The sequence below is a fragment of the Gobio gobio genome (genome assembly GCF_949357685.1).
Source record: "Gobio gobio genome assembly, chromosome: 2".
Classification (NCBI taxonomy): Eukaryota; Metazoa; Chordata; class Actinopteri; order Cypriniformes; family Gobionidae; genus Gobio; species Gobio gobio.
In genome coordinates, this window is record NC_137098.1 from 32,403,647 (window position 1) to 32,418,735 (window position 15,089).

The 15,089-nt window shown below is 38.5% G+C and overlaps 1 protein-coding gene across 8 annotated transcripts in view; it reads left to right on the forward strand.

Annotated features, from left to right (window-relative positions):
- Positions 1-277: 277 nt before the first annotated feature.
- The window catches only part of brsk2b (BR serine/threonine kinase 2b), a 149,377-nt gene continuing 134,565 nt past the window's right edge, over positions 278-15,089 (forward strand). For 6 of the 8 annotated variants that reach the window (XM_079811236.1, XM_079811242.1, XM_079811235.1 and 3 more), the window contains exon 1: positions 280-578. In XM_079811236.1, coding sequence (XP_079667362.1) covers positions 488-578 — 91 coding nt within the window. In that variant the 5' untranslated portion in view covers positions 280-487. Of the gene's footprint in view, positions 579-15,089 lie in introns of all 8 variants that reach the window. The other 2 variants (XM_079811238.1, XM_079811241.1) reach the window with 2 other exon arrangements.

Here is a 15,089-nt window from a genome sequence, read left to right on the forward strand (position 1 = left end):
TCGTGCCTCTAATTCTTCCTACCAAAGTGCAGCGTTCGTGGAATATCCTAAATTTTAAGTAGGCCTATATAATTACTTCCATTTATGTCTATAGTTAAAAAAATGTACAGAGCATCCATCAAAAACAACGGGGTTTCAATTCATAACTCATATGATGCAATATTGGGACATTGATTATTCAAAAAGCATCAGCCCGCGCTCTTAGCATCTATGATGATGAGTCTTATGCGCGCACACACGCAGGCGCAGGCTGAGCATCACACGGACGCGCGCGCACACACTGCTGTGAGATTATCAGAGCGCTCGGCAGCAGAGAGAAAGAGGGAGACGCGGAGGAGAGCAGCAGCCCCACCGATTCTCAAGCGAGAGAGAGAGGCAGCGTCTGGAGCAAGAGCTGGGCGGGGAAATAACTGCGGTACTGAAGAAATACTTAATTGCCGAACTGCAGCAATTTGTCGGCATCGCAACTTCGTCCGTGTAAAGCAAAATGTCATCGACGGGGAAAGACAACAGCTCCCAACATGCGAATTACGTGGGACCGTATCGCCTGGAAAAGACGCTCGGCAAAGGACAGACAGGTTTGTCCTTTTGTGTGCTTGAGATCAGGGAGGATGACACGCGCTGCTCAATACGTTCGCGCGATGACTAAATATGATGCGCGTGTGTGTGTGCATTTGCTTGTGCTGACATGTCATTGTGTAGAGAGGTTTAGGACCTTAGCCTACTTTTCTGAACACCCGGTGAGATCCTATCAGTTGCAAAATGCTTTTTTTTCGGGGTGGAACAAGTTATAAAACGTTTGTATTATCTTCCTAGAAAAGGAACTTGGTCTTCGCTAATGACAGTTTGGCTTTGCGGCTCGCTTTGCTTCTGCTTAATGCCGTTAATCCCGATTTGTCAGACAACGGGATGTGGTTGCACTTGCAGGTCCCACTGTTGAATCCATTTGCCTCGTCCAAGAGCTAGAATTGAATGTTTGACATCTGGGTACAGGTGGCCCTTGTGTGCTGCTGCTGATGGGACAGTTTTGGTGTATCCGTAGTGCACCATGTGTTCAACCTAATTTCCTCTGCAGTCCGGTGGTGCTGAAATATAGTGCTGAAGTTTGAGATGGGCTAGAAGGGAAACTAGTCTTGCTTCAGTTCTGCTACAGGCCACTGAAAGGCTTTTTGCTGTTTTGAGCTGATCAATATCATAAGGTTTATATGACCAGACAATGAATGACAAAAAGGTTATTCTTATATGTTCATGACGGCTTATTGCTGAGAATTGCTGTGTGACATGGGAGTGTGGACGAATTATTGATCTGTCAGCATTATTTTGGGCTCAATGTTCCGTGGCCGATGGTTTCTTCTGGTGTGGCTTTGGTAGAGAACAGTTATTAAGTCGATATCCCTGGCCAGACGTATCCAAGTCAGGGGCCTGCAGCTGTTATGCAACACATGAACTGCAACTGTTAGACTATAGATTGACTGTATTTTGAAGAACATGGATGCCGGAGTTGATAGTCTTCATGTTCTCATGTTTCCCGCTAAGAGTAACGAGCAAGGCTGCAATCTAACATTGACATATACTGTAGATGAATTGACAGCTTTATTATTATTATATACCACACGAAATCATAATTACAGTTGTGGACTTTAGTTTGTGTCTATTAACTTTGAAGCCATTTAAATATTGTCCTAAATATTTCACGTTCAATTTCACTTTCAACAAATGTGCACATCTAATATGTGCAGTTTCTTCCTGTGTCCAAATTTAGCTACTATGCAAAAAGCAAAGCAGTATATTCGATTGAATGAGTATGATGTCGGAATACACCGTATTTATGAAACAATAGGCAAATTATGTGTGGATGATGTTCTGTATCTGCTGAGATTCTGAAGTGTGCATTTAGTGCAGACACTTTGCTATCCCATAAGTCAACTGAAGCCGAGTAGTTGTCAGATTTGAAAAATTGAAAGCTGTGAGGCAGGGGGATCTTTTCAAGTACAGTATACGTGATATTAGATACCAGGAAAATTGTTACTTGTGGTTAAATTGAACTTAACGCCTAAGTAGATTATTTTGTGGTTGCTGTTAGTACATCACAAGTCAAATATAATAGAGGTCCAAGTCAAGGACAGTGCCAACATAGTGGGTGTAGGATATCTTGGACATGCATACTTAAAGAACGCACTTCATCAAAAGTCGAGAACGTTCTTCATCCCTTTTAGTACTCTGACGGATATTTGGATGCCACTTTTATGTTCTGGGAAAATGGCAAAACATATTGATGACTCATTTTGCACTCATGGGCGTGTCTAAATGTTTGTCCAATAAGAATCTCCATGACCACCTACGTCTGCCTAGCAACAGCAATTAACATCATGGTTCATAGCTGTTATATAAACTAAAAGCTATTGGCTATTCAAAAATAAACATGCTAACTATTTCAGTAGGAAACTTGTCACAGGAAAGTAAACCACACTCCATTTAATGGGGTATTAAACAGATAGTTCACTCAAAAATGAAGATTCTGTCATCCTTTGCTCACCCTCATGTCATTATACATTTCTAAGACTTTTTTCTTCTTCTGCCACACATAACATTTTCAGAAATGTCTCAGTGTTTTTTCCCCCATACAGTTGGAGTCAATGGTCACCAAAACAGTTTGGTTACCAACATTCTTCAAAATATCTACTTTTGTGTTCTGCAGAAGAAAAAAGTCATAGAGATGTGAAATTACATGAGGGTGGGTGAGTAAATGAGGAAAGAATTTTCATTTTTTAGTGAACAATCCATTTAATACCCCATTAAATGACTTGATGAGTGCAGTTTATTTTCCTGTGACAGCATTTCACATTAAAACAGAAAGTTAGAGCAGGCCATATTGAGGACAGAATTTTCTTTTTTTGGGTGAACTCTCTCTTTAATAAGGCATCAGCAGAATTATAGTCCGATTTCTCAATTAACTGAACAATAGTAAGCTGCAATATGCAACCACTGCTAGCAAAATGTTTACATGAAGTAATGAGTGTAGAAACATGCATTGCTTGTTGTTTAATAGAAAAGACGGCTCACACTGTTCATTTACGAATAGAACATTTTGTCGGCAATTAAACTATTGGCACCATTTCTTAAAATAAATCCTTGTCTAGCCTGTGGTTAGAAGAGCGGAGGGTATTCCTGCTTGTTCTGCTGCCGTTGGCATGGCTGCTGAGAGAATGCTGCACAATGAACGCCGCTTCTCAGTGCTGCCGCTGCAGAGGAGAGCCCATATGTCATGAGAGAGGCTCACACATCGAAAGAGGAGCTTGGGGGAGGGGTAGGGATAGATGGGAAGGGGGTGGGTTTGGGGATGAGGGAGAGAGAGAGAGAGAGAGTTCTCAGAGCTAAAGCGGGACCCCCATGGGAAACAGTAAAAAGGACGCTCTAGTTTAATTTACCCCCCTCCCTCAACTCCCCAAATCAAAACGGATGTACGTGCCTGTATTTTTGCCTTCCTTGTTTCTTTGTGACGCTTAAGCCATTGCACGTAGCGTCTTCGCTGCTCGATTTAGTTGAAAGTAGGCAGAGACAGATTGGACTGTGGTGTGGTTGTGGTTACTGAAAAAACAATAACGTTACAACAATACCTGCTAGGGGTGTAACAATACGAATGTCACGTTTTGGTTCGATACAAATTTACTGATCTCACAATACAATACTCTTACGATACTTAAAGCCTAAATAGAATTAATATTTCTAAGAAATATGATAAACAAAAGTACTGTTCATTAAAATGCTAAATTTGGTAGTAGGGATGAAACGGTATGGAAATTTAACATCACGATTATAGTGACCCAAATTATCACGGTTATCAATATTATCACGGTTTTGTTCAAACGAAATGAAAGCGTTCAAAAAGAACAGATGCACACACTTAAAACATTTCAACAAGTTTTATATTTGAAATTCAACAAACAACAAATAACTAAAGCAGCTCTAAGCACTTTTTTAAGCTAGATTCTGTGGGATTTCCTTCCTTAATGGCCGTCATCAATAGCAACGCATAACACATAAATAATAATAATTTGTCGTAAATATAATCTCTAATATTATCACTGTAAATATATTCCCAAGCAATATTCTCATCAGTGTTCTATCAGACACATTTAAATCTAGCATATTTTGTGTTAGAGCCCAAACAGTATCCTAGTGAAATAATGCATATCCATATTTCCATATGATTTGACAGTTTATTTTATTAAATATCAAAATGTGTGCATCATACCTGACACCTAGATGAACACTTTACAGTCTTTTTATGACTGTCATTCTCTTCAAATGCTATTGAAGTTTGAAACGTGTATAACGTTACCAATGTTGTATGTAACTTTACAGACGGTCCCTAAATTCGCCTGCGTTATGCCAGTCATATCAGATGCGCTGTGGTTCTGCTGTGTTTTTTTTAAACCATTTTCGCTGCTGAAATAGAACAAAAACAGTCAACCTCTGTATGATGAGTGAATCTCCTGCATACATCGCTCGTTTATCTCTGCTTTGAGTGCAGATTTCAGCGTGTGAGAGCGGCGCGCGCTCTGAACAAAACTCCGCTAATCTGAACGCCTCTGATTATGAGATATTGCATTCATAAACTCAATAGAAGCACGTGTAAGTGCTTATAATGCGCAACGCGATTATAACAGATGGCTTTTGAGAAGACTATAATAAGTTCAACAGCCAGAGTGGCTAGTGTGCAGCCTAAATAACGTTACACCCGCAAATGCGGTTGTTAATGTCAAACCCTGATTATTATCCCTTAAATGTCACCCTAGTCTTGTCTGAATTTGTTGTTTCGCTTCACGTTATTATTTCCCAGACGTAGGTTTGGTATTGAGGTCAAAGTCCACTTGCCTTGCGTTCGTAGTTTTGAAGTGTTTTCCCTATTACAGCGACTTTCTTCTGGCATGTTTGCAGACAGGGTGACCATCTTAGATTAAGTTTCCCTCAGGACTTTTGTAAAAGCCAAAATATGACCACGCCTCAGATTTGGTCCTTTTAGAAGGCAGAACAATCCCCCGTGTGCTGTCACTGCTTTCTGCCATTTCTCCTCATTCAGAAAACAGCGGTGCGCCAGACTGACGCTGACTGGACAAGATTTACAGCGAGTTTTCACAACCGTGATAATCACACGCGGTTTTAATGATAATAAAATTTTATACGATATTACTAACCGTCACTAAATTTTATCGTGGTTTATCGTGAAACCGGTAATCGTTTCATCCCTATTTGGTAGTATATCAGGAACTTGGCCCTTCTCTCCCTGAATAAACATGGAAGCTCAAAGGCGTGATCTTCTGGGATTACCTGTTGTATAATACATCTGCGATGCTAACATACAACCATTTCAAGAGAGGTCGTCGGGTGGTCCCCAAAATCAAATCTGTCTAAACTTTGTGGGTGAACTTATACACAATACATATTGTTGCTATCCACAATACATATTTTTGCTATCCACAATACATATTGTTGCATTTTTTTATTGCGATATACTAGGACACAATATATTGTTACACCCCTTAATACCTGCTTTGTGAGACTCATGCAGTTTCTGTGTATCTTTTCTGCTATTCTGTTCGTATCCCCTCTACTCTACTTATTCCCTCCACTTCTCCTTCCTTCACTCTGTCAGGATGTCCCAAAGGAGGGCCGTTAATGAAGCGGCGAAGTACTTGAATCACGAACACTGTCACAGGCAGAAACAGTGCCCGCTTGCTGGGTCAGGGTTAGACAGCGTGTATGGGCAGGCTCCATGCAGAGTGGTGTTAGAGCCCCAGGCCTCCACTGCACTTCCAGCATGGACATGGAGATAATCAAGCTATATATACACACTACCTCAGGGCCAGTGAGTGTCTGTAACTGGTGCAAGGCGGATATGAAGAGCTGCGGGCAGAACCACATAAACTGTGGTCATTTTGCTGCAGTGCACGTACAGTAGGGTTCATTTCAATTCAAGGTAGTGCTTTCATGTATGGTACACCGTTGGTTCTTTTTACCTGAAAAACTCAGTATTAGCACTAGGCCTATTAAATGACACTTTGAAATGTTTTGCCAGTCATGGGTGGGGTAGTATTGAATGACGTCCCAGATCGATAAAGTTATGTATTTATGTATTAAGGTGAACAGAAGTGTAGAAATAATGCCTGCCATTGTTCAGATAAACAGATAGATGCCACCCTAAACTAATGCTGTTGGTTTAGCCAAATGTTTCCGGTTGCAAAGCTCAAACAGAGATGTTTTTTATATGTTTTTCGAAAGAACTCAAACTATGAATGGCTTACTTTGTATGGGAGATGTTTTTCTACATTTTAAGCCTTGGTCATATATTATGTAATTTATAATAGGCAAATTATGCTTATTGTTTAGAATTAATTAAATAATTTGTCAGCATTTACTCACCCTCATGTCGTTTCAAACTTGTATGATGTTATTTCTTTTGCAGAACACGATAGAAGATATAACGAAGAATGTTCAAACTATGTTTATCCATACAATGATAATCAGCGGGGTCCAAAACAGCATTGGTCCCCACTGACTTTCAATGTATGCACCAAAAAAGGAGACATTTTTCAAAATTGTTTTGTGCAAAAGAAAGACATACAGGTTTGGAACAATGAGAAGGTGCGTTATATTTTCTGGGTTAACTCGCTTTAAATACAATGGCTTATAATATCAGTATGGAGCTGTATTATCTAGTTAGTTTCCTTGACCAAGTTATTGTTTAAAATAATATAGTTAGGAGGGGGAAAATGAATTCACACTTTAGGAAACCTCTTCATCACCACAAAGAATGTTTTGTTTTTAGCCTGAAAAGCTTGTTTGAAATGTCAGCTGTTGACTGTCTTGCTGGGCTGACTTTGTGAACAATTTGTCAGTGTGTTTTTGTCTGAGGGGGTTGTAGTCTCCCAGACATATTCCAGCCTTCAGTTGGCTCTCATTTAGTAAGTGCTGGATAGCAGTGGTTGGTTGTCATGGCTGCGCCCCCTTCCCACAAGCCTTTTCTCACAATGGCCATGCTTTCTATCTTAGAGATCAGAGGCAGACAGCAACAGTCCTCGATGCCCGTCTTTCCCACCCTTCTTGATTTATGTAGATTACATTCAGTCTCTGCTATTAACACTGTAAGACGTACACAGATGAATCTATGGAGGAATACGAAGCGTTTACGTCATACGCAAGAAATTAATCCTTCAGAAAATGCTGAATGAATGTGCGCTGGAATGATTGGTAGAGCAGAGCTGATTCCACTGATGGGCTCTTATACATGGGATTAGAAACATTTCTCATTTAAGGCTGGAATGAACTGCCAGCATTTTGTTCCTTGTTGACTGGCAGTTATATAAATATATTGTATATTTAGTTGTGGTTTATTGCTCATTTTTGTCACTCTTCATTAACTCTCCTTCCACTGAATCATCTCTCTTGAGCCTGAGGAACATTTTAGACAGATTCCATGCGCAATCCAGTGTTTTGCGCAAACATTTTTCATGGTGACAAACATAAAATTAGGTGCACTAAAAGTGTTGTTGTAGATTATTATATTTTGTTAAATGGGGTTTGTACTGCACATATGGAGACCGAAAACTAAAGATTTTGTAAGCAATTACTGGATCCACTTGCATAAGGTCATCCATACCCTTCAAGGCAGAACAGGTGGGCTAAACTCCTAATCTGGCAGATTTAATATTATACAATTAGTTCTAATTTAGGTAGGATTTAACCCTTGTATTAGTTTAAAATCTGGTTACGATTGTTATGCTCAGGGTCAAATTTTCCCTTATTGGATTTAATACAATCAATCAAAAATCACTCAATAAAAAACTAAACAAAAACAAAAAAAATTGTAAAACCTTTAACATTAATTCTTCTCACACATTACAAAAAAAATTAACATGAGAATGTATGAGTTTTACAACTGTATTTAACAACAATTTTTAAAACTAAGGTTTTTTTTTTTCATAAGCTGTGAATATTATAAAAAGCTAAATATATAATTTTTTAAACAAAAGGAGTGTGTAAAAGCCCTACTCAAACAATAGAGGATGGCTCTTGCAGTGCCAAGATCAGGGGTTTGTTTCTCAGCAAACTAAACACGCATGAACTGATAAAAATGTACGCCTTCATGCAGTGTAAATTTATTTGGATAAATGACTCAAAAAGTCACACAATTTCAAGAAAATCATCATGGGTTAACCAGTATTTCCAACAACTTAACATAACGAAATTGCATGAAAAGGACAGTTTTTTTCTTCATGTGTTTATGTATTTCCTATTGAATTTGATAGTTGATAATCTGTGGCAGGTGGTATAAGAGGGAGGGGCATTCACATTCTAGAGAGGATTTAATTGGGCAAAAAATCTGTGTAGTGAGGATGAGTCATCGATATGTTTTGGTCTATTTACTAGAATAGAAAGACTGAACATTTTAATTGTGTACATCTGCTAAAAGTGAAGTTTGTCAATGTTTAGGAGTACACTAGCTCATGACCTCAACGCTAACATATATGGACCAAAATTTTAATTTAATGGGGTTATTAACTAGCTTTGTAGTATGTATCTGGTCTCTAAATGCCTCAAAAGCTGGTCTATTTTGGTGGTGATTTGTGCAGACGGAAGTTTTATTTGTGCTGCTCAAATGATCTGTGGTGTTGTGCTGTACATTGCATTGTGTAGTTTTGGTGGTCCCCTCCCCCTTTCCCACTGCCGAAAATTGCTCCCCAGTGCCTGATGCAGCTGTGAAGCCTTTTATCAGAGAAACACAGCAGAGACCCTTAACTCCTGGTGTTGTCCCTACCATGTTCCTCTCTCTATCTCCAGCACACCATCCCTGTCAGCACCGTCTTCTAGCTTTGCTGTCTTGCCATGAATGCCATGTGTGGTATCTGCTCTTTACACAACCTATTGACAATCCCAAGGTTGGAGTCACAGAACTGACTTGGACAGTTCTGATGTGACTTGATTTGCGACTTGCCATGTGAAAAAGCATCTAATCAGAAATGGCACAGCCAAGAGCAATAATTACACAAATTGCCATTTTACTGCACTATGTTGTGTATAGAAGTATCCTGAAATGCTACAAGTACATCTGCAGTGACACAGGGGTCCAAACAGTGGGCAACTGCTCAACAGATGGACTAATTCTGCATTTGATTAGGATAGACGTTTAGCCTGCAGCCTGTGTAAAGTGCTCTTGTGTCTATCTACAAGTTCAAGCCAAAACGGAGACTGCAAGCACAGATTAATGGAAAGACACTAGTTCACAGACAGTGAGAGATAGGGAGGGAGAAGGGGTGAAATAAGTGAAAGGGCAGTAAAAATTCAGGGAGAGATAAACACACAGGCCTGGTTTCACAGACTTTATGATGCCAAGGACCCCCAAATATGATGAACCTTTATGAGGGACCCCCTTCCTAAAATCCATCTATTTTTATGTATGAAAAAACCTTTAAACTGTTAAGTAGTAACTGATAAATAGTAAGTGTGACATTATAAATACAACATATTGTTTTTCCAACTTAAATTGGCTATTAATGTTTGTATGTATAAACCTGAAGAAGAACATTTTCAATTAAAAATGATTTGTATAAGCAACTTTCACAATAAAAGTATCCAAGCGGTGTATGTAGTGTGTTAAGAATACTGCCTTGCAAACCCAGTGAGCGAAATAAAGGGGACTATAGTGAGAAAAACTCACTAGAAAGATACAAAGCAAACATATACAATTCTGGAATGTATACTGCAAGAAAGGAGAGTAACATTTAGAAATTAAACCGTTAGAATATTTGGTAGACTTTATCCATTTTTGCTTTGTCTTTTTATTCTCTGAAATTTTCCGGGGACCCCTTAGAACCTTCTGGAGGACCCCCGGGGGTCCCCGGACCCCAGTTTGAAAACCCCTGGTTTAGACTAAACTAGGATTAGGCTTTTAATTAGGGCATTTAAGTAACTATAAACATTACTGAATGGTGTACATCTTGAGACAAAACAATGCCCCTTCTTTCATTTAAAACAGCTCAAACATGCATTTTAGTCGAGGACTAGCTTAAGCCTTGTCTGTGAAACCGGGGGACAGTGTTTGAGAGGGAGAGTAAAAAATCTATCATAATTTACTATCACTGGTAACCTTAGTTAGAAAGAAACTTTTAAGGGTTCACCCAAAGGTGAAAATTGTTATTATGAAACTCCTACAAATGCATATGCAATAAGGTTAGCTGCAAAAATAACTGTGCCCACGCCTTTTCAGCGCTAATTTTTTGTGTCTGTCTTTAGTAAATCCTGACAGTAGTTTTTTTAATGTCAAAAAAGGGTTTACGCTGGCGCATGCTGTTAGTAAATCTGGCTTATTGTGCTCTATGAATGTGTGTGAACAGGATCAATGTAGATGACAGAATTTTCATTTTTGAGTGAACTGTCCCTTTAAATTTGAATGAAAAAGCACCAGTATCATAAAATTGGTCAATATAATGTGTGTGCTATCTCCAAGCCATATGATAGCTTTATGTGATGAACAGATCTTCCACTCCAGTGAGCTGTTAACAGTTGCTACTGGATCATTGAGTCAGTGAGTTGAACACAAGAACCAGATCAGTCCAATTTGTGAACATTTTATAGTTCATTGGTTCATTAACCCTTAAAGAGTTTCTGTATCTTGGAGGATACAGACATTTAACAGGCTGTAGGGGGAAGGGCCATGGGGGAATGGGCATTATGTGGTTGCAGTTGATGAGAAACACTAATGGGAGGATGGGTCATGTAATCAGGGTCATGTGACTTTATGCCAACATTCCAAACATTTGTATCAAAATCCAAAATGGCAGCATACGTGGACAAAGACACTGGCCATGAGGTAAGTGTTTTTATATTTTCACAATTATGATATTTTAGAGTGATTTTGTTTTAGAAAATATTTTTTTAAGGATAGTTTTACATGTTCTTGTGCATATTTTTAAAATAATCGTCTCACAACTTTGATTATCAGCCATTGAATGTCTGTATCCTGGGGGATACATTGCCCATATAAGGGTATTTAACAGGGCTGATCACTCACAGATATTCTTATGTTTTGAGGCCTAAATGTTAGTAAATGAGTGGAGGGAAGAGGGAAGGAACCCCCCTTCCCAATACTTTATTTCACACACACACACACACACACACACACACACACACACACACACACACACACACACACACACACACACACACACACACACACACTCGCACACACACGCGCGCACACACACACATACACACGCATACACACGCACACACACGCGCACACACACACACACGCACACACGCACGCACGCACACACGCACACACACACACACACACACACACACACTCAGACACAAATGTATACCCTGCATAGGCATCTTGGGAGAAAAAGTTCAGTTTTTTCCAATTTTTCTAATGTTGCATGGATAACATGAAAAAATTTAGCTAAATAATTGTTCATTCAATGTTTTAAAAGTTTTCATATGAACTATAATAAAAAAAAATACATGTTACAATGTAACCCTAAATGGGCAATGTATCCTGGGAGATACAGACTGTAACTTTGAAAATAAAGGTCATATTTTGAAAAAAATGTATGAACTGTGTCATTTTAGTCTAGATACATACAAAAATAGCAATGAATCATTTTTCCATCAAATTTATTTATGCTTGCCCCTTTAAGGGTTAAAAAAGATCCAATTCTCAAGAATTGTGAAACAACCCCTACTTTTAGTGAATAGTGATTTTGATCGTAAAAAAATACATTTTAGAGAAGTTGTATGGACAACTTTAATGATGCTTTTTGGTCATTTTGGAGGCTGAGGTAGTGTGTATTTCCTTATTCATAGATTGTACAGGATATTCTTCAGAAGTTTACCTTTCATGTTGACAGAATACATTTTTTAGGTGAACTATTTTACTTCAAAAAGATACTCAAGCATGAACATGTTGGTCTCACCTAGTTACAGATGATAGAAGGCTATAAACAAACTATTAAAGCACAAAGCACACTGAAAATGAAAATTATAAGACAGCATTACAAAACAAATTTATTCATTTATTATATTCTTTTGGTGTTTGTGCCATTGTGTCTGTACTTTATGAATGAAATTAGGTGTCATGTTGTTTTGTACGCATGATTGATTGGTAAAGAACCCAGAAGGGCTGAATATCCTGTCCAGATGGTGGGGTTTGGTCAAGCCGTGTCATTAGTCAGGTGGTTGCTGATGCTTGGTGGCCCCTTTATTCGCAACTGCAAGGCATTAGCTTTCTTTTATTTTAGAGTAAATTAGACAAGATAATTTACAGGTGAAAATGAACAGGGTTTGAGGGAATGAGTGTATGTACACCCAGCTTGGAGACTAGCTATTTGCAAATCAGAGTACAATTTCAGAGAGTATTAATAGTGTGGCAGTACTACGCCTTTTCAACCAATCACTGCCTGTGCAGCACAGCCCAGCAATAGAATAATAGTTATACACATTTTTTTCCCCTCTGTCCTTAGACAAGTTGAGGGTTTCTATGGAAACCGGGGGAGGCTGTGTGCAATTTTATACACATGTTTTCTGGACGGCTATGCTGCATGGTTCCTCAGCCTTGCCTGGAGGGTCCAGCTATTGATTGTAGCTTCTCTGCCTGAGTTATTAGAATGTGAATGAGGATCTCCCCCATCTCTTAATGTGTGCTGAATAATGCCTTTCAAGGCCAAATTTGAGCTTGGACCTTGTCTGATATTATCTGTAAGCTCCTAATTTCACACCTAATGACTGGCTCTGGTGTGCCAATGGGAGTTTTTGAATGCCCGAAGGTCCCTGTAGAACTGAACACAGTTTAATGGTTCTTGGTTTTGTCTGTCTGTACTTTAAAGTCTACAATGGCTGGAAAACCTGAAAGTCTTGCCTTTTAAAGGGTTCAGACACATTCATACTTTGTGGGACTGTGATAATTTTGCATTTTTATTTTGATGTTCAGTCACATACTGTAGTCATATCAGTGGTCTAATAAAAATCGTTTTATTTTACATTTAGTGAGTCACATGACCAGCCTAAGGCCCCGTCCACAAGGAGACGCGTTTAGCTGTATACGTTAAAATTGTGTACCTTATCAGTGTTTCGTCTACACGGATCCGCTGTTTTGGGAGAATTAAATTATTTTTTAAATATTTTTTGAAACCGGGTCCCAGAGTGGATAAATCTGAAAACGACACCCTTGCATTTTCGTGTGTACAGCCAATCCGTATATTTTGTGAAACGGTGATGTCATCTAGGCCTGTCACAATAACAAATTTTGCTGGACGAGAAATTGGCCAAGAAATTATTGCGATAAACGATAATATTGTCGTTCTGAGACCATTTTCATCTAAAATAATGATAATGGCATAATAATGCAGGTACACCTTTTCAAAGATCAATAAACTTTTATTTCTAAAGACTATTTAACACCGAAAACGGAAAGCATTTTAAATATCCACAATAAATGAACAAAACAACCAAAACAAAAAAAGCAATGGACTCTCAGTCTGTTAACAAAAAAATGCACTTGAATAAACAGCTGGGAAAACTGCAACGGATGATTGTGTTTTAGGTAGTGCTGGGAATCGATTACATTTTTTTTACTAATTAATCAAATTTTTTTTCTGTAATTAATCACGATTAATAAGTTTTTAATGTTTTGATATTGTAATAATTTCAGTTACTCTCCAAATTAATGTAGAAATAATTTATTGACAGTATATTTTAAATGTGTTGTATTGTCATGTTTTTATGAATGAAGTTTTCATTAATGACGTTACATTACAGTATAACTGAAAGCTCCCAATTTCAAAATTTATTAGGCTTTAAAAAAAAAAACTTTTAATTTAAGTGAACTTAAAACAATCTTTACATAAACCCATTATAATAAATGTTATTTTTACCTGTTTCTTCCCTGTTAGACATATACAGAAATGTAATAGTTATCAAACACCTTTCTTAACTGCATAAAAAATAAATGAAATATAGATTAATCATCATTAAAGCTACAATTTTCTCTGTTCCCGTTGTTCTTTGATGAACATTAATGACAGGCATCATCAGTGCTCCTGTCACTTTAAGAACAGCCGCTGACGCGGATCTCACGCGCTGTCCCGCGCATCTAATTTCCTCACAACTCTTTAAGTTAATTTAAGACGTTGTTTAACTAATTTAAAACTCCTAATATGAGAATACTCAAAATTCTCTGTGTTGTTGTTATTGTTTGTTCATGAGCAAAAGAGAACTCGATGTGAGCAGGACTCAGGAGACTTGACGCGAGTCTGTCTGTGCTTCGAGTGTGTGTGTGTGTGTGTGTGTGTGTGTGTGAGAGTGTCCCTCGATTAGCTGAAATGAGCAGCCACACACACACAGACAGGACATTGACATACAGCGCGTTCTCTTGTGTCTTGTCGCGCTTAGAAGCATTTACATGTATAAGAGCGTGATCATAAAATGTAACGCTCTGCAAAAATGGATATAAAAACGGACGCTGGAAATTATCGCGGCCGGAAAAATTATCGAGCTAATTTTTTTTGTCGTGCGATTAATTGATTTATTGACTATCGCGACAGGCCTAATGTCATCGCACCACGTCCCGCGCGGGAAAGACTAGAAAGGGATACAACTACGCTGGGCATGCACACATCAATATTGCGTCATTTAATTACTGTATTTGCATTATTGTAAGGGTAGGTTTAGGTTGTAGGCGTTAATAAAACACATCTGGGGCCTGTACCATGAAGCCGGTTTAGCTGGCTAGCCAGATATGTTTAAGCTTAGTTTGTGCCAATCCCGGGAATTAGGTACCATTAAAGTGGTTTGGCTTTTAGCAGTGTTCATCTCCATAGTAACTAATGCTCCATGGCTAACCTGCTCTAGGGCAGGTTATGTTCTGGATAAGAGTCCTCAAACTGAAATTGGACCAATCAGCTGTGAGCAAAGTGACACACCTCTGATGCAATAAAGTCACTCCCCCTTTTTCTACTCCAAATTAAAGAACACTACATAGCAAATGGTTTTTAAAGACTAAAGCGTCTGGCTTTTAACAATGCTTATTT